Genomic DNA, 19,486 nt, shown 5'->3' with positions numbered 1-19,486 from the left:
ACCTTGGTTCTTACTCGTGGCCCTCCTCAGAATATCTTAAGACTGCAAGGGAGAAGGGCACCATGGGGCTCCAGGTAGAGAAATATTGGGTTAGATGATGGGTAATCGAGACTACCAGCATAAATCGCACCTAGCTCCCCCGTTTTTTGGAAAAGGTAGTAGGAACAGTTGTCCCCCTGACTCTGGTGTCCCTCCAGATTATGTGATTATTTTTTCTTTGTTTGCAACTCGAACTTAGAGTTGTAGATAGTAATATCTTGGTTAAACAAGGTTCAAAAAATGTTTTTACAGCAACTAGAGAATTGTTAAAATTAGGGTTCAGACAAACTTTTTAAATGAAAAAGTACTGATGTGATGGTGTTTTGGTACATTTTAATCTTTCATTTCATTCTGGTGCTCTGCAATCAGTCACTTTTTTTAACGAAGGATTAATCGGTTTACTACTAACCTGCATACATGCACATTGTGAGCATATCTTGGAGGAATTTCTAATAAATTAGTGCATACCGAAAAGTGTTGTGTGTATATATTCTATGTAGGCCTACATTTAAATCAATCTATTTTATTTATTCGCTCAGATTAGCAGTGTTCAAGAGAATCCAGTGTTTGAAAATTCGAAAAAAGAAATTGTTATTCGGATTCATGCGAAACCTGGTGCTAAAGAGAGTGCAGTTACAGGTTTGTATAGAGATATAAAATTTTCTCAAGAATAATCTTTTGGAGAATATTCTCTGGTAGGACTACTATTATAAATAACTTGAGAATATTCTTATAAGTTCTTGATGAGAATATTCTCCTGTTATTTATAATATAGTTACATATAATATCCTTGGGAATATTCTCGGGAAAGACTGCTTTCATAAATTACTGGGGAATATTCTTATAGAAAATAAATAAAATTATTCTGAAGTTATTAATAATAGTCCTTCCTTCAGTTACCAAAATCTTTCCGGAGAGTATTATCAAGAATATATGTAATAACATGTATTATAATAAATAATCTTGATAAATAACTTGAGAATAATAATTATTTTTGATAAAATATTCTCTAGTAATTTATAATAGTAGTCCTTTGAGAGAATTATTCTCAAGAATATTCTCTGTCCCCATCTCTCTTCCCGTCAAGATGGGGATATTCAAGTATGTAGACCACATTATTAAAGTTTGAAAGCAAGAAAATTAAACCAACAGTACTGAATTGCGTAACTTTTAAAGAAATGTGAGTGATACAGAATTTAAGTATGTGCATTGAAGAAAACAACAGTTCTGTATCTTCTTAGAATGACTTAGGTGATTATATAAGAATAGCTTCCTTTATCAATCAACTTTGATTTAATTTCTTTTGTTGTGAATTTATTTCTGAAAATTTATCCAATTTTAAAATAATTTAAGGTTTTAATCTCAAGGTTTCTAAAATCTTTATACCCAAACTTTTAAAACCTCTCATCATGACCCGGAGAATATTCTCGAACTAAAAGTTGTCATTGGGGGTGATTATACCAAAAATTGTTTTGTTGTAAATGTCTCAGACAATGAAAATTGATTTATATTTCACAATAAAAACAAAATTAGTAAAAAAATTTAAATTATTTAAAAGAAAAATAAATATTCTCGATTATTCTTCAATTTTTACATCCAGGAGAATATTCCCACCTCATATCTCTAGGTTTGTAAGCCTAATTCACCTGTTGATTCATGTTTAGATTTGGACATTCTGAAGTGAATTTATTCCATTGTACACATGATCTGATAATCTGGTTTTTTCTCCTTGTTTTTGTTTTCTTTAAAAAACATTTTAAATACTTCCATGGCATTTCCTGTATTTATGTAGTAATTCTTATGATGACTGTAAAGAAAAAGAGGAAAGAAAGAAAAAGGAAAAAGTGGTGTGTTATAACCCATTACTATGTTTGGGAATATATGAGCACTATGAAAAGTGTACTGGGATCAGTGATTAATATTGTTATATAGACAATTCTTGTTACAGGGAAGAGAGTACTGTCGGCCCCCATATTTGCTGTTTATTCCTTTATTGAAATTTTTTTTTTGGTAACACTTAGCAATCATCATTCACATGTTTTGTTTACAAAATTTGAGTTGTACATGTTTAGGATGGTTCATTTTTCTAGAGCTACTGATAATGGTTAGAAAACACAAAAAGAAGTGAAAGTTTACAAAATAAAAATATATATTAGATATCAATAGATATATAAGCAGTAAAATTATAATTGGTATTCATGATTTTACAGAGTGTCACTCCCAGCTAAGTGTGAGGTCACACAAAATCAGTTTAACCTAATAGGCACATAATGTTGAGATGACCTCAGATGAATATTTATGGGGGGGGGGGGGCTAAGCTGGCTATATAGCCCTGAGTGGCAAGTGTGGCAGAGCAGCAAATTTTAACAATTTGTAGTGTCAAAAACATCAAATTAAAATGCCAAAAGTGCAACAAAATGTAAACAGTTCACAAGCATCAAAGCCACATCCTATTCTGAATGGCCCTGCATATATATATATAGCCAGTGCATAGATACTAGCTATAACATAGGGTTCCCTATTTTCCTGGAAGCTGTGGACTCCATTGGGTTTACCTGCAAAGATGCTACTGTGAGAATCAATGACTTATTGCTATTGGGCTTCATGAGAATTTTTTTTTTGCCCACACTGTCATAAAGATTGAAAACCGATGGTTTTTTTGACCAAGTTATAAGGGCTTTCCAGGTTTTGGGCTCCCTCCACATGGATTCTGATGGGGAGGGGAAATTGTAGGTCCCGGTCTAATTATCCCTCGTGTGCAGAAAATGACCGTGGTGCGTCAAAAATGATCAAATGATGGGGAGGGGAAGAGAGCGCACAGGCTAATTTAAGGTCTCGGAAGAGTACAGACAGAATGTCTCCAAAGAAATTTTTTCTAGTTTTAACCTTCAAAAATAATTTTGAATTCACAGTAATAGATTGGAACAGCATTTAAGGAATTTTTACAATATTTTAACCTGTTTTACATTTTTTTTTCAATATTTGATAATCTTGCCCCCCCCCCCCCCCTTCCCTGTGTGTGTCTTTTATGAGGGCATCAGGATTTTACAAGATGGCTTGCGGGGGGGGGGGGGGAATGCATATGGCAAAAAAAGATTGGGGAACATTGTTCTAGTCTAAGGACCCAGAGATCAACTTTGTATATAAAATTATTAATACAAGATTCATCGAAAGACTGGTTATTTGTGGAGATGAAGATTACAAGGAAGAAAATTCATCACTGCCTCCACGGGGACTCAAACCCCGGTCTCTCGCTTGCCGGACGAGTGCTCTGCCATCTAAGCTATGGAAGCAGATAGAATATTTCAACCTTGGAGCGTATATATATTGACAAGTGGAGAGGACGTTTCTATATGCATATGGCCATCTGGTTGGCCTTTATCATTCACGAGCTATTAGTTAATTGTTGACGCCATCCATGTACAGTGCCTTTCAACATATATATACGCTCCGAGATTGAAATATTCTATCTGCTTCCATAGCTTAGATGGTAGAGCACTCGTGCGGCAAGCGAGAGACCGGGGTTCGAATCCCCACGGGGGCAGTTTTGAATTTTCTTCCTTGTAATCTTCATATCCACAAATAACCAGTCTTTCAATGAATCTTGTATTGACAAGGGGAGAGGACATTTCTATATGCATAAAATTATTGTTTACTGTAAATTTACACAAAAAAAAATTAATTCAATGACTAGAAACAGTCTCGCTTTTCTGGATGGGGTGGTGGGGGCAAGATTGAGCTATGAGAAAATAATATGGTCTGAAATTAGGCCATGTGCTGAAAAAAGTAAAAAAAGCACTGAGCTAGACAGCAGACAGTGTGTTCAATTGCTGTATAAAGACTTATTGAATAGAATAAGACCTAATTTACAGATTCAATGGCATGTATAAATGTTACAGATATCACAGATGGTGTTGTGAGCCTTCAAATCGCAGCCCCTGCAGTTGATGGTGAAGCCAATAAAGAACTTGTCCGATACCTTTCAGAGATTCTTCAGTTGAGAAAAAGTGATGTGAGCCTTGATAAAGTAAGAATCTGATTTTTTTTTAATCTGAATATTTACCTTTTCTTTTTGTTGCAACTAACTTTGCTGAGAGAATTGATTGGTAATCATAGAAAGCTTTTTACTATTTCACCATAGTTCAGTGGTGCCCAACTTTTCATACTTCAAGTACCCCACCCCCATAAATACATGAGGCATACATGTCACTAGAAATGCATAAGTATGTATTTCATAACCTAGACCCCTGGAAATGTGTTTATGGTGTGGGTATGTGGGTAGCCTTAGAAATATATAGGAGGCTTGCTTACCCCCAACAAATATGTAATGAAGGACTATTGATTACCTAACTCTAGCTGTGGTTAAGCTGTTGTATTTTTCTTCTTTTCCTCATGATATCTACTGATACAGCTGTGAAAATGATACAATTAAGAGGAATACAGTGGATCATGTTTACTCCTGTTTCAAAAAATCATCATAAAAAAACACTGTGTAAAATAAGACACTTTAAATGGGAAATCTCTCAATGAGTATTAGAGTTAGTACCACAAAAATGTAATACTAAGCTGAAAAATGTTCTAAGTGGGAACATTATAAGCTGGGTCCTCTGTAATTTGAATTTTTGTAATGTTTCAGTAAAAGTGATAAATCTGATAAATCTGAGATTATGCTTAATCACTGAATTTATCACATTTACCAAAACATATACATTAAATATTTCTGTAATTTTAATTTTTAGGGTTCTCGCTCCCGGGAAAAAATAGTTCTGGTTAATAGTTCAGCATCATGCACTGCAGAAACAATATCCAGTAGATTGCTTGCTGTTTGCAAAAAGTGACGAAAATCACAATGGTATGTATAAATATTCTGTCCTTGCTCCAGTCATAGTTTTCAATTCGTCAAACACTTCCTGCATGAATTTGTATGAAACTATCATAAAGTTTTGCTTTTTGTCCTTCCATTCCCGTTTTCATTATAAATATATATCTTTTTTAGATATTGAATTTCAATCACTGAAAAAAAAACCAGAAATATCTATTTGTGGGTAGAAAAAAAAAGTTTCGGGACAAAAAATTTAAATAGGCAAAATTAAGAATTTATGGCATTTTGCTTGAATTTTACAGCTTCAAATACATATATGCTTTTCATTGTATTTTTTGATAGAAGTTTGTGACCTTGAAATAGTGTCATCATGAACTTGTATATGATTTTTGTTGTATTGTTGTGTCATAAAAATTAGCTTGGTTTTGTATGCACTTCACTAAAATTTTCCACGTCAAATGTTAAAAATTTCTGAGAAGGAAGAGTTAATACTAGGAAAAACAAAATCCCTTCGATTGTTTTCAATCATTGAGGCCTAGGATATGACTCTGTTAAATACGTCAAATTTGTTTTGTTTCCTTGTAAGACACAGGAAGGATGCAGGAAGAAGCGACTTCCTGTCTTTGGAAAGAGGAAGTACCTGGCCAAGTCAGACAAATCAAATGCCATTCACTGGCTCCATTTCATTATATTTTGTGAAAATCAGTTGGCTATGAAACTCTTAGATAACTTTAATTTAGTGTATGAAACTTGCTTTCATAAGTGTGATCGAAACAAGTAGTGTTCTGAAACTAAGGTAATTTTTGTTCATTTTTGCTAAATGTTTCAATTTCTTATGCATTTTCTTACTCCTTCAGGTTTTAAACTCATTTATATGGTTTGAAAATCTGATAAATTTTGAATCAGGTTTTCTTTTTTTCCATTAAAAAAACTACTTAAGGAAAAGGTAAAAACTTTTTTTTCAAGATGGGAAAAGTGTTAGTTTTTGCAATATTCTCTGGGCTTATCTTTCGATTTTTCTGATTTCCAACTTTTAAAGTAAAGATTTTAAGGGTTTTGGAATTTATTTCAACAACATGCATAATATACAAAAACCTATATGTATAGACCCAGGGTTATATCAGAAGTATTGTAGAACTAAATGGGTATTAATCGAACATATGTAGATCTAAGATTTGTCGCCACCTGGCTGTTGAGTGGTTAGTAGGGTGGAACGAAATTTTTTTTTTTCGAAATTGTCATTGTGATAGAATTTAAAATATGCCTTTATGTGAAGAAATGTCATTCCTAATTTTTTCCCCCAAAATTCATACTTCTTGAGGTTCCTCATCGCCCCTGAAGTTTTACGCACGTGTGGAATTCTATAACATGACACCGCGGAGGCGGCTTTCGTATTCCCCTGAACACGTGATTCATTCAGTGAACTCAATGTTTTCCCCTTGTTTTCAGTATTCATCAGCAATCTTACCCCTTAACTGAGAGGATGTATAGCAGTAAAAATAACGACCAGAAGCTTTTATTATTGTGACATTGTAGGAAATCCTAAAGAGTTGGATTCTCGGGTCTTGCCCACCCATGGCGATGTTATGCTTTGTTATTTGCTGACTTAACGCGATATGAAGGCACAGCAATCACGAAAAAATCTAGCTATTGCAGACATTTTTGAAATTATCGTGATAAAGATAGAAAATATTTGGAAAACTGCTTCAATTCCTACGGTTTCTCACCAATGGATATGCAAAATTTTCAAAGACTTTTACTGTAAATACAAGAATTTTCAGAAACATATGAAAGCAAGGAAAGATTCTCAAACTTTCAAGTTGAACTTGAAATCTTTTCAGTGCGAAGCACAGAAATTGTTCGACATTGCAGCATGCAAATGGGATTTTGAAAACAGTAAGTGTGACAGGTTGAGGAAGGTTCCAAATTTAGAGCAAGATTCCTTGCAAGATCAAAGAAGTACACGCAAGATGGCGATTGGTCGAGTAATATCCTAACAACGGAGAAATTGAAAAACAATGAACAAAGGAAAATGAAAGTAGTATCCCATTTGAAGTCATCTCAATAAGAAACGGCGGAAACTACTTCACCAAACACTGAAAACTCATCTATATCCAACGATTCTGAGGAAAGTGATCTATATGAGCCAAAACACAGTTTGCCGTTGAAGTTAGTATTTTCATCTGCCAGTACTGAAGCTGGTTCATCAATCGGTGCCGAAGCAAGTACTTCATTTGCTTTTGAAGTTCTACCATCATCCTCACAGATGAGAACTAAAGTACCAAATGTTGCTCTTGCTTGTGATAGAACTGATGTGTCTGATCGATCAGCTGCAGTTATTGCGAATGCTGTGCTGGAAGATGTTGGGTTATTGACGAAAGAGAAGCCAAATACGACAATAGACCGGATGAAAATAAGGCGTGAAAGAGCATCACAGAGAGTTATTTTGCAAGATAAAATTCCTAGAACAAAATGCGCGAGGAATATATTTTGATGGTCGAAAAGACAAAACCTTAGCTAATGTCAAAAAGGTGATTCTTTCCATAGAAGAACCATATCTGAAGAACACATAACCATATTGCAGGAACATGGACCAATTTATCTTGGTCACACAACTCCAAGAAGCAGTAGAGCAAGGGATATAAAATCATCAATCCTAGACTTTTTGAAGCAAAATTTCGATACGAAAGAATTGACGGAGATTGGATGCGACGGAACTTTTACCAATACTGGTTATAAAAATGGTGTTTTCAGATTGATAGAGAAAGAACTAGGCCATCCCTTGCAATGGCTTATTTGTCTTTTTCACTTCAATGAGCTACCTCTAAGGCATCTTGTGAAGCATCTAGATGGATGTTCCATCAATCCACACAGGCTTCAAGGTGATATCGGAAAAAGTTTGGAAAATTGTGTCAGATTACCTATTCTGAAATTTAAACCAATCTCTAATAACCTTCCGATAGTGGACAGTGACAACAATGATTTAAGTGCAGATCAGAGATATCTTGTGGAAATAGTACGGGCAAAGAACTGGGAATCAAGCGAATTCTAAAAATTAGAAATGAAGGATTATCAGAAGCAGAAATCCGTACATTCCATGTTCCGAAAATAAACGTTACTGCTAAGCACTATTCGGAACTAATTGCATGGGATCAAGTGCAAGTGACTGAACCACCTATCATAAAAAATCAGAAACTGGACCCACAAAAACGATCTGAACCTGCTTTTCCATCTATACCGAATTTTCCGTGTCACACACAAGCAGTTGAACAGTGCGTACGACTCGTAACTGAAGCATCTCTTGCTGTATCAACAACCGAGAATCGTGAAGGCTATTCAAGTCAGAATAAAATCATAGACTACTCTTCCATCGTTTGAATAAAAGGTGGTCTATTTTGCAAAAAAGTGAAATGTTATAACAGTGTGATAACAGAGGCAGCAATAGAGTCATTCTCCTGACACCTATATTGTCAAACTGTGGTTTTTTTTTGTTTTTTTTTATAATTTGGAACATGGTTATAGTTTTTAGTTTTGTTCCCCCCCCCCCCCACACAGGGATTATTTTATATATATATATATATATATATATATATACTGTTTATATAATGTTCAAAAAGATTTTTATAATGTACACTTAGAAAAGTCTTTTTGCTCGACCTTTAGGGTCCGTGAGGAACCTCAAGATATTAAAATATTTTCCTAGATTTTGGTATAACGTCTGAAAACCTTGAAAGGCATCTTTTGAATACTAAGGCAACATAAATTTCCAAAAAAAGTGAAAAAAAACACCTTTTTTTTGTTCCACCCTAGTGGTTAGGGAGCTAGCATCTAACTGTGCAGGTCTGGGCATGGATGTTTACTAACACTAACAAGTTCCCTGGATGGATCATGCTGATCCCTTGGGAACATGTGAGGTTCACGTTAAAAAAAAAACTTGGTTTCTGAACCAATTCCAAGGATGTTTTGCAGTACGGTACAAACTGTTGGGGATGCATGTATCTGGCTCTGACATTGCTTGACAAACCTTGATTATCTGAGCTACTTCAGTTAGTTGAAATTTCTGTATAGCCCAATATGCATGAATTTAGGCCCCACTCCTTCGACCCTTAAAATAATATTCATGTTTTAAGGACCCCCCTTATGAAGGGAGTTCTTCTATAATGTAATTAAACTCTCTCTCTCTCTATTCACTACACAGTAAAAACCATACTTACAAGTAAATTTTGTGTCAAAATGGCACTACATTGCTCCAGACAGCTGTATAAGAAATATGCTGCTTGATAGTGATTCCCCATATTTAGACCTACTCAAGATAGATGCCATACATTAAGCAGGGGCTTTTAACTGCTGTGCCACGAGAGGTTCGTAGGTGTGCTGTGAACATTTTCAAAAGAAATTGAATAAATTGTCTCTAAAGAAGTCCAAAAATAATTTCATAACTTATGATTTTTATTTCAGAAATGTTAATTGCCTTTTTTATTACAATTAGAAATAAATTGTTTTGCCTTGGTTAGTAATTGAATCATTAAAACAATTCTTTCAAAATCTCAATTCAAGTGTGCTGCGAGATAAGAAAGGTTGAAAAACACTGGACTAAAGGGGAAAGAAATCCTTGCTGATAGTATTGCTATATCTGAGACAGAATTTGTCTTTAATCTTTATACATCTATTTATTTTTTATTCATACATCATATACATCATACTGGTGATCATTGATGAAAAAGATACAATTCATTTCATGTACATAATTCACACAAATTTATAAATATATGGTTCCTCATGTATGATTGGACTTTTTCCTCAGGCTAATCTTGTAGATTAAAGCCATTGCTGATATTGCTATGTTCACTGAACTTAGCTCAAACACTAGTGGCATGCATATTATTCTCCCTCACACATGTGAAAGATATTTAAAAATTAGCATACTCTCTAAAGTATGCTGTATAATTTCATACAAGGTGCATCTCTAATATATATATATGTTTCGGTAAATGTGATAAGTCTGGTTATTATGCACAATCATTTAGGTAAGTTTGTTAAATTTCCTTAAATTTATGACTTTTACCAGCAATTATGCATAATTCCCAAGCGTGACATTGTCTATAAACATGATAAATTGTACTACAAGATATACTATATATGATCATTCATACATGTATTGTATCATTACATCATGGTACAATCATAAAATTTATTATTGTTATATCTGGTTGAGACTATGTTCATCACACATGCCAGACTCATTTGAAATTTTTTCATATTTATCAAATTCACCAAATCTCTGGTAAAACTGAAAATTTTTTTAGCATTCATCAAATTTACCAATAGCGCTTTGGTATTATACATATTTGTTGGTAAAGGTATTGAATTTATCAAATTTTCCAAGACAATTGATAAGTATGCATAATAACTGGCTATTATCAGCCTTAGAATTGAAAAATGAAAGTCACTTTTCCCACGAACCAGTGAATATGAGAACTTACTGATTCGCTAAATGAAAAATCTTTTCTGAATACTAATTCATGTTCTCAAATATATTGTCATTTAGAACAGTGATATACCATCAAGGGATGCAAAAAGCCATAAAAAACAATTAGAACTTTAGTTCACTGTTGATTCTGGGGCTTTATTGACAATCTTGGCAATTTTTAGCAGATTCAGGAAAAAAATAAGACATTTTCACAGGTGCCAAACTGACTGGTGACATTTTCGACTACTGCTCTTGCTGACCACCACAATTTTTTTCATGGTGGTCCGACTGTTTAATCACTGGTCTTGAACCAGCAGACCACCAATGATTTTGAACGCTTCTGTTATGTATAACTGGCTATTATGTATAATAACTGATATAAGTTGTTTACCGTATCATATACACATCATAATCTCTACTATTTTCATGCATCAGTTGCAGAAGTGCATTCTTCGTCAATTTGTTTTTGTAAATTCTGCCACAGTTGTAGTTTTGTCATGTTAAAAATAGTTTGATACAGTAGAGTGTTTTTAATTCAAGTCTCAAAAGTTTGAGCTGCTGGAACTTTTTAAAATTCCTTCTCATCACTGTATTTCACTGATAACGGTTTTGTTTATTTTTGTCTAATTTTTCTTCAAAATTCAATATAATCATATGAGTATATAATCATACTCACGATATAGTAATATAATCATACGAGTATATAATCATACTCACGATACAGTAATATAATCATACTCACGATACAGTAATATAATCATACTCACGATACAGTAATATAATCATACTCACGATACAGTAATATAATCATACTCACGATACAGTAATATAATCATACTCACGATACAGTAATATAATCATACTCACGATACAGTAATATAATCATACTCACGATACAGTAATATAATCATACTCACGATACAGTAATATAATCATACTCACGATACAGTAATATAATCATACTCACGATACAGTAATATAATCATACTCACGATACAGTAATATAATCATACTCACGATACAGTAATATAATCATACTCACGATACAGTAATATCAGTTTGAAAGGGGGTCTTGATCCCTAAAGGCCAGTGGATCCCCTAGACCATAATTTTTCACTAGTCCCTCTATAGAAAATTTATATTGTAAAAAAAAAATAGAATCCATAATTTGGGTTCTTAGAGCTGGAGGCCCTGATCAGTCTTCTTTTTAAAGTGGTGATGGGTCGTGGCAGCCCTAACCAGTGTGGAATTCAGTCAGTAAATTGCAATTACATTCCATCAAATGACACTAATGACGTTCCAGCTCTGTGACTCAAGAATGGCCGTTCTACTTTGTTAATGTTTTACTACATATATTTACCCATAGAATCAATATTCTTGCTGTCTCTGCAAAATGTTGTGTCAAAATTCTCTTCTATTTTTTTTTTCATGCCACTTAAAGCTTCTTCACATGTATTGTGTTCCTTTATTTTGTAAAAATGTCATATTACATTTTTACAGCTGTCCATTGGTCAAACACATTGACCTTTTTACAGAACATGGAAACACAGGTGAAGAAGGTTTTAGTGGCATAAAAAAGAAAATTGTGATACATGATATTTTGCACGAATGGGCAACAATATAGTGAGTCCCCACACACCTGAAAGAAGTTGTTTCTATTATTTCTTTTTTTTAAATCCAAGTTTTCAGTAATCTGAAGTAGTCTCTGTCCCATTCATTTCGGATTATCAAGACTCTACTGTAAAATTATAAATTTTAAGATATATGTATAGTGAGTTCAAAACGTGTATTTTAATTATTTTAAAATCAATTAAATTTTCCCCTAGGCTTGGTGGCATCACAATCTAGCAGCTATTCCATCATGCTGGGAAAAGTCATTTGTCTCCTGGTGGTTCTTGAACTCGGAAACTGCCTCTCTGCATGGAGCTGCGGACCAACAACTACAAACTTGACTTGTTCATGTACTAATAAATCAGTTGAATGCGATGGGCGTCAAGATGGATCCTATGACATAGAAACCATCATTTTCAACATTTCTTCTTCGTATCATCCACCTGGTGTTGTTGATTATGTAATAATAAATATTGATAACTTAATCCTTCACAAGTTTCATTATATGAGCATGAAAAATTTGAAATTGGGTTCAGGACTCAGTTCATTTCCGGATGATTTCTTTATTACAGTAAATGAATCTTTATTTCAACTGAATTTGAATGGGAATCTCCTTCCCAATGTACCGTCTAATGCTCTACATGTGTTGAGCAAACTACATTTTTTAGATCTATCAAAAAACAAAATTGTTTCGCTCACACAAAATGACTTCAAAGGAATGGAAAGCTTGAAGATATTAAATCTTCAGCACAACAGTATCACACTGATGATTTCCGAGCCATTTTCTTCTTTAACAGATTTGGAAGAACTTTATTTGGATAATAATAATTTGCATAATATTGAATCTCACACGTTCAACAATCTTGGGAACTTGAAAATTCTCAGCCTTAGTTTGAATCAAATTCAAATCTTGCCAGTGGATGTTGTAAAAGGTCTTTCATCACTCCAGAAAATGGTATTAGATGGTAACAGTATCTCCCATTTCACAAATATTGATATAATATCTTCAGTTCAGGAGTTATCAATCGTCAATTGTTCCATTGGGGGCAATTTGGAGAAAGAGACATTCAAAAATCTATATAATTTGACATTTTTGGATTTGAGCATTAACTTAGTTCAGGAAATTCAATCAAATGCTTTGTCGAGGTTGCAGAATCTGCAGGTTCTTAATCTGAGTGACAACCACATAGAAACCATACAGGACAATGCATTCTCAAATCTGCATAATTTGGAAGTCTTGAACCTGGAGAACAATAACGTCTTGGTCATGGCAACCGGTGTGTTCTACAATTTGACAAACCTCAAACATTTGAATATGAATGGCAATAAGTTGTCAGGGCTCATTTGTGAATATACATCTGATCTCGTATCATTGGAAACCATAGAACTCGCTCACAACCAGTTGAAGGTTGTCAGAACTGGGACGTTCAAGTACAGCCCGAAATTGAAAAATCTAAAACTTGAAGGTAAGTTTAATTAATGGTAGATAAACTTGCTTGTAACAATTTATTCTCTTTAATCCTGACAGAATTCCTCTCCAACTGGAAATATTGCAAATGCTCAAACTGCCTACAACAATAACCCTGTCTTAACAGGGCTGGACAAATCCCAGGCACCAGGTCACCATAGTGACTAGAAAATCAGTATTAGCGCCTAAAATTTTCTAAACATGGTTGATAAATTGAAGTAAATTTCTAAATTAGTCTAAGGGCGACTCAAATTTTTCTGATTTCATTATGCTACATCTTTTTAACATGGGAAAAGTAAACATTATTTAGAACAGTTTTTCTTGAGCAAAATACCATGTTTGGCTCCTAAAAAATTGGGCTGGTGCCTAAATATTTTTCAATTTGTCGAGCCTTGCTACAGCAATATTTTTCTATGTCCCTACAATGTCGTTATAGACAGGTTTTACAGTATATGTTTTAGAATTATATACCTGTATATTCAGTCAAGAAACCCCTTTTTATTTTAGCAATGACAAGCCAGATGTTTTGTAAATTTGATTTCTAGATAGACTATATTTTCCTTATCCCCCTTCACTTTGCACCTTCTGAAAATCGGAAGAAATCCTACTTAATTTAAAAAAAGATGTGCCATTTTGCAGGGAAGCTCCGAAAAATACTTGGGCTTAGCCCCTGAACTTGAGACAGCTTTGTCTGTTGTGAGAGATAGGTCAGCTTAGCTGTAATCATGTGACGTTCAACTCACTACACAAATCTGTGGTGTTTGATCAGAACATGATATCTCCAAAATATGGCTTTTTGATCTAAAAGTAAATCTTGCTAATTATAATTAATTAGAAGTGAATATAAATGCACAAATATGTGCATACGGCTAAACAACATGCTGATGTATGATATATTTTCATTTGTGTGTATGCTTTATTTTTGATTTTTAAATGACAATGCTTATATCTCAAAAATGTGATTTGAGTTTTGTTCTGACCAAACACCACAGAAATATGCAAAACCTCTTTTATGGACTAGTCCTCATCTAAGAGGCATTGGTATATGTGCTACTCAAGATATCACTATTTCACCCAGCCAAAAACATTTAAATATTTTAGTTACTGGTTTCACTATTTTACTCAGATTTTCTCTGATTTCCATCCATCAAATAAAAAAATTGGTGGCAATCAAATTCAATAAAATTCAGATTTTTTTTTATTTACTGTAAACCAGGACTGCTTCGTGACAATTTTTGACGTTTTTTTTTTAACGTTTCTAAATGAAAATATGAATATTTTTTAAAAATATTATGTTGTAGGTCATGATCATCTGTCATCTTTTAATTACAGATGAGTTTTTTCATTAATTATTATTTGGACAGATATTTCACACTAATTAACTGTAACAAAGCTACCCCTGCTTATAGTATAACTTTGTGGCTGTGAGTTATTTTTCCTATCATAGTCTTTATTTTGACATGTCTCACAAAGTTGTACTTGCATATGGTTACTTTAGGCCTCTAAAGGGCAAAATAAAACATATTGAATAATTTTGGCAAAATAACATGAATTTATATATTCGTTTTAAATGAACATATGAATGCAATAATTGAAAGTAAATACAAGAAACTGATGTACAAAATCAAAAATTCAATATGCAGGCACAATTTTTTTAAATTATACTTCTGCTGGCAACCTATTTATTTCAGGAACATAAAAAATGTCTCTCTTCCCTCCTTTTGAGGTACCTATCCTCCTCACTATTTCTTTGTCTTGGTACCAGATTTTGTCCTCATTATGCCATCTACAGTGCTTGTAGATCACATTCACTAAATTACCTCATTTACCAACTTTGGCATAACCGTTCCTGCATAATATTTAGCCTCATAAACTACAATAACGTAGATCCTCGTCCCCTTTTTTTATGTTGCTGCCTGATTGCAGGAATGACATTTGTTTCTGATTCAGAGTTTGTTTTAAGCCAACTGTTACTTGATTCTGCATCACTTTCATATGAAGAATCCATAGGCAGAGATAGACTTCAAAGTCGGAAGGGAGGGGGGCAGGACTATTATTATAATGCAAATTATTATAATAGATGTATTCAGATATACTGACTTTGAAATTCACAGCTGCTCTATGTTTCATACATCAGCACCAAGTTTCAACACTTTCCTGAAAATCACTTAATGCACATTACCTGAAATAGCTTTACAAGGCTATTAACATGCTGTGCATGTACTTCGGAGAGTCCCCTGCAGAGAGGAAAGAAGCATCTGGGCACACTCTGCTAAAATGTTTTTTCCCTCAATCCCTTTGGAAAGCCCAGCAAATTTAAAAGTGTGTTGAGGGGCATGTCACATAGTTACTCTGGTTTATGGTATTTAAAGCGCAGAATTTTCGGATACAGTGAAAACTTTAGTGACACGAGCTTTGTATTTCTTCTGCTGATGTAGAAATATTTTTGTTTCAGGTAACATCCTTGAATGTTCCTGTTTGGCATCTTACTTTGCTGGATATCTTCAAAACAACACACTTCTGGATAGTTCTGATATAGACGTCATCCTTTGCGACTCACCTGCCGAACATCGCAACAAAAGGATCATAGACATCGATTATAGTGAAATGAAATGCATTATGAGTGCAGCATGCACAAGTTCATTTTTATTGGATGATGATTATGAATACGAAACAACGACAGCGGTTTCTACAACCACTCACAACGAAAGTACTACAACTAGCAATTTTTTCAATGCCACATCTAACTTGCCGACAGAAGAAACATCGTTCGAGACAGAAACAGAACCCACCACCATCGAAAATACAAATATATCTGTTTCAAGAATCGCAAATACTACAGAAACAACTGCATCTATAAATGATACAGTGTCTGTATCGACCATGTTTTCAACTGTCCCAGCAAAATTGAATCCCCCCATAAAAGCTGGAATAGATGTTTCTAAACATTCCCTGGTAAACTCGATTCTATGTTTTAATTGGACGATCACTTCCATTATCAACACCAATATCAGTTGTTCAATATCTGATAAAACGAAAAGAATAACCAAGAAACTGCCATGTCCACGATCTCTGCGCTATTATGAGGATTATTGTCTCAAAGGTACCGCAGATAATTATAAAGCATGCATCAACGTACACGTCACAGAAACAAACAAATTAATCGGAACCACCTGCTTCACTGCAACAGAAAATATTCAAAACATAACAGAAGCTACTGATGCCAGCATTAGTCAGAAACCTGTGAACGAGACTGAATCGCCTTTAAAGTCATTCAACTTTACATATTTTAATATTACTCCGCTGAGTTCAACCACATCTCGCATCGAATGGGAAACCAACAGAAGAGAATCCACCCGAGTTTGCCATTTAAATGTTAGTATATCATCTGACTCATCAGTTGCAGCGTACAAGTTGTTCCCTTGTAAGGATGGTTCACTGGCACATATATTTCAACCTGGCATAACTCATAGAGTATGTTTAGCCGCGTATCATTTGGACAACGGAGCAGTCACGTCAGTTTGCCAGGACTTGCTGCACATGGCATGGGATGCTGATGCCGTGCATACTGCCAGTGTCATCTCTGATTCTACTTTGCCTCTCGCAATTTTAGTGGGACTTTTAATAATCGTTATATGCATAGCAATTTTCTTAGCGATGAGATCGGTTTTACGTAAACGGGTAGCCTCTGATCATTATAGTGTGCATGATCGTGAGAAAAAAGTACAGAGACGAGAAGCACGTGATCGGTCAAGCAGCCAGTCGATTCGGTATTCTTATACGGTCACTGAAAATCCTGAATTTTGAATGAGTTTCTCAAAATATGTTATAAAAAATTTCAAAAAAGTAGTAGCTGGCACACATTCGAGACTTGAATAATCGTTCTCATGTGAAAAATTTGAATGCAAAGAAAGAATATGAGTCTGTGGTACAATAGGTGGATTGTCTCAAGATAATGAAATGGGACACTGTAACATTTTTTAACAGGGATGGGGCTGTAGAACAAATAAGCTTGAAAGACTTTGGGTTGAAAGTGTTCAGTGTAATAAAGCCTTTGTTTTTGGAAATATTGCGGGAAATGATCACCTATTTAAATTATGTTCAGAAAATAATCCAAGATGAGACTTCATATTTGAAACGTGAATATAACTTACACACGTACTGTATTGTTCACAAGTCTGAGGTGAAACTATCAAAATTCTTGTTATAAGCTACTATTAAAATTGAACCTTCCATCAGGGGAGCTGTATGTGTCAGCCATATTGCAAACTAGTTTAAAGCAGTATTTTCCTAAGAGCAGGATTTTGGAGTTGAGTGGGGATTCAGGGTTTATACTAATTTTCGTAAAAAAAAATTCCCCCGACTTTTCCAGTCAAAATTTTTTTAAATTCTGTGTTTTTTTTTAATTGAAAATGTAATATAAATCAATTATAAAATTAATTTTGTTAGTAATATATTAACTGATTATAATTGTTATATCATAATAACATCATAATCGTAACCTATTAACTCATGCATTTATGCTTTTTAAATACATCTCACGGGAAAATGGAACATAGTAAAAGAATGTGAGATTTCCCTTTTTCCCCAATATTCACTGTCTGAAAAAATTACCTTAAAAATTTCCCCAACATCCTTGAATTATCATTAGGATCAGTGGGACATCACTAGTTTCAATGCTCACAGAATTTAAGCCTTTGATGTTGTTTCCTTTGTGACATAATTAATCAATGTAGTTAGTTTCGCTGCATCACAATTCTGCAGTTGGCTCACACTCAAGTTAGAATGAAAAAGTTTAGTAATCTCAACTTCTGGAGGGTTGCTTAAAAACCTCCTATTTCACATGCTTGGCATGGTTCTAAATAGCTTGTATGTCCATGTTGCTCAAATTGAATGTTTTGCTGCAAAGCAGACACCACACAAGGGGACGTTCAATATGAAAATTCATATTTCATTAATATTTTCTGCTGTGTTTCAAAATGTCTTAAACATATACAATAAATGTATTCTTGTGTATCTAATCAAATTATTTGATAAAATTTTATGGTTAATGTATAATTTGTCGAAAAATAACCGCAAAACTGAAATAAGCGATATTAGTTCCCTGCATTTCCTATTTTGATGAAATCAACTCATTTTTTTCATGTGGCTTCCACAGACTCACATAAACATTTGTAAGCATGAATTTTAAGATATGTCTAATGGTATGTGAGAAAAAAAATAAAAACCTAAAAAAAGTAGTGAAAAACTAAAATTTTTAGGCGTTTTAAACAATCAAATTACTTTTTATGTAGTAAATATTGTTGGATCAAAAAATGGATGCTTATATATCTCATATATGTCTTAAGAAACAAGTGCACCAAATTTGGAGTGAATTGAATGAAATTGAATGCGAAAGGGACATTTTGAAAAAAAAATTTTGAAGAACAACAAACAGCGAGAAAATTAGAAACAAAAAATATATTTTTTCCCTTAGAACAGCATACACAGGGGTCAGCACGGATCATGGCCTCAAAATTAGTGAAAATAGTGACCAAAATGTTTGAAAAAGTGACCAAATAGTGACCGAAATGTTTAAAAGTGACCAAATAGTGACCAAAATTTTTTAGAGAGAGACCAAATGGACAATGAATTTTTATTACCAAATTGAATGAATTGAAATTGAATTTAGTTTTAACTTTGCATTTCAATAGAACTCATTGAAATTGCTTTTTTTACATAATAGATAGAAATAATTAAATCAAACTCAAACGCATTCTGCTAACCAGAAAAGTTTTGAATAACTTATCAAATTTATCAACAACTATGAGTGAGAGAATAACTACATTACATCCCTTTTAAGTAACAGCAGCAATGCCTTCCCCCATGTTGCTTTGCACAACCCATCTTAAAATCAATTTAAGCAGGAAAAACTTCAAAGCGGGAAAAATTTTTCACATTCAAAGAAGGGAAAAAAATGAAATAACACAAAATTTGATGAGAGAATTTGTCCCATCTACATTCCAGTGGATTTTTCATTCATGTCATGCTATGAATGACAGTATACAAAATGTACTCAAACTTTTTTTAACTAGTA

General features: G+C 33.8%; 1 protein-coding gene across 2 annotated transcripts; it reads left to right on the top strand.

Moving 5' to 3' along the window:
• Window positions 1-4,778: 4,778 nt before the first annotated feature.
• On the top strand, window positions 4,779-18,426 carry LOC149087970 (uncharacterized). 2 transcript variants are annotated; one of them, XM_089243195.1, is made up of 3 exons: window positions 4,779-4,891; window positions 12,158-13,408; window positions 15,866-17,652. In XM_089243195.1, the coding sequence occupies exons 2-3, from the start codon at window positions 12,193-12,195 to the stop codon at window positions 17,215-17,217; spliced, it is 2,568 nt and encodes an 855-aa protein (XP_089099321.1). In that variant the 5' UTR covers window positions 4,779-4,891; window positions 12,158-12,192; the 3' UTR covers window positions 17,218-17,652. The 2 variants fall into 2 exon arrangements, with proteins under 2 accessions (XP_089099321.1, XP_089099330.1); XM_089243204.1 differs by lacking the exon at window positions 4,779-4,891 and adding an exon at window positions 5,517-5,657 and having other exon boundaries at window positions 15,866-18,426.
• The last annotated feature ends 1,060 nt before the right edge of the window (window positions 18,427-19,486 follow it).

This window comes from Pholcus phalangioides, unplaced genomic scaffold (genome assembly GCF_987345545.1).
Source record: "Pholcus phalangioides strain wild (caught in Gottingen) unplaced genomic scaffold, Ppha-v1.0 ptg000003l_1, whole genome shotgun sequence".
NCBI classification, from domain to species: Eukaryota; Metazoa; Arthropoda; class Arachnida; order Araneae; family Pholcidae; genus Pholcus; species Pholcus phalangioides.
Note: the sequence above shows the minus strand (reverse complement) of the source record. Positions and strands in the feature narration are given on the sequence as shown.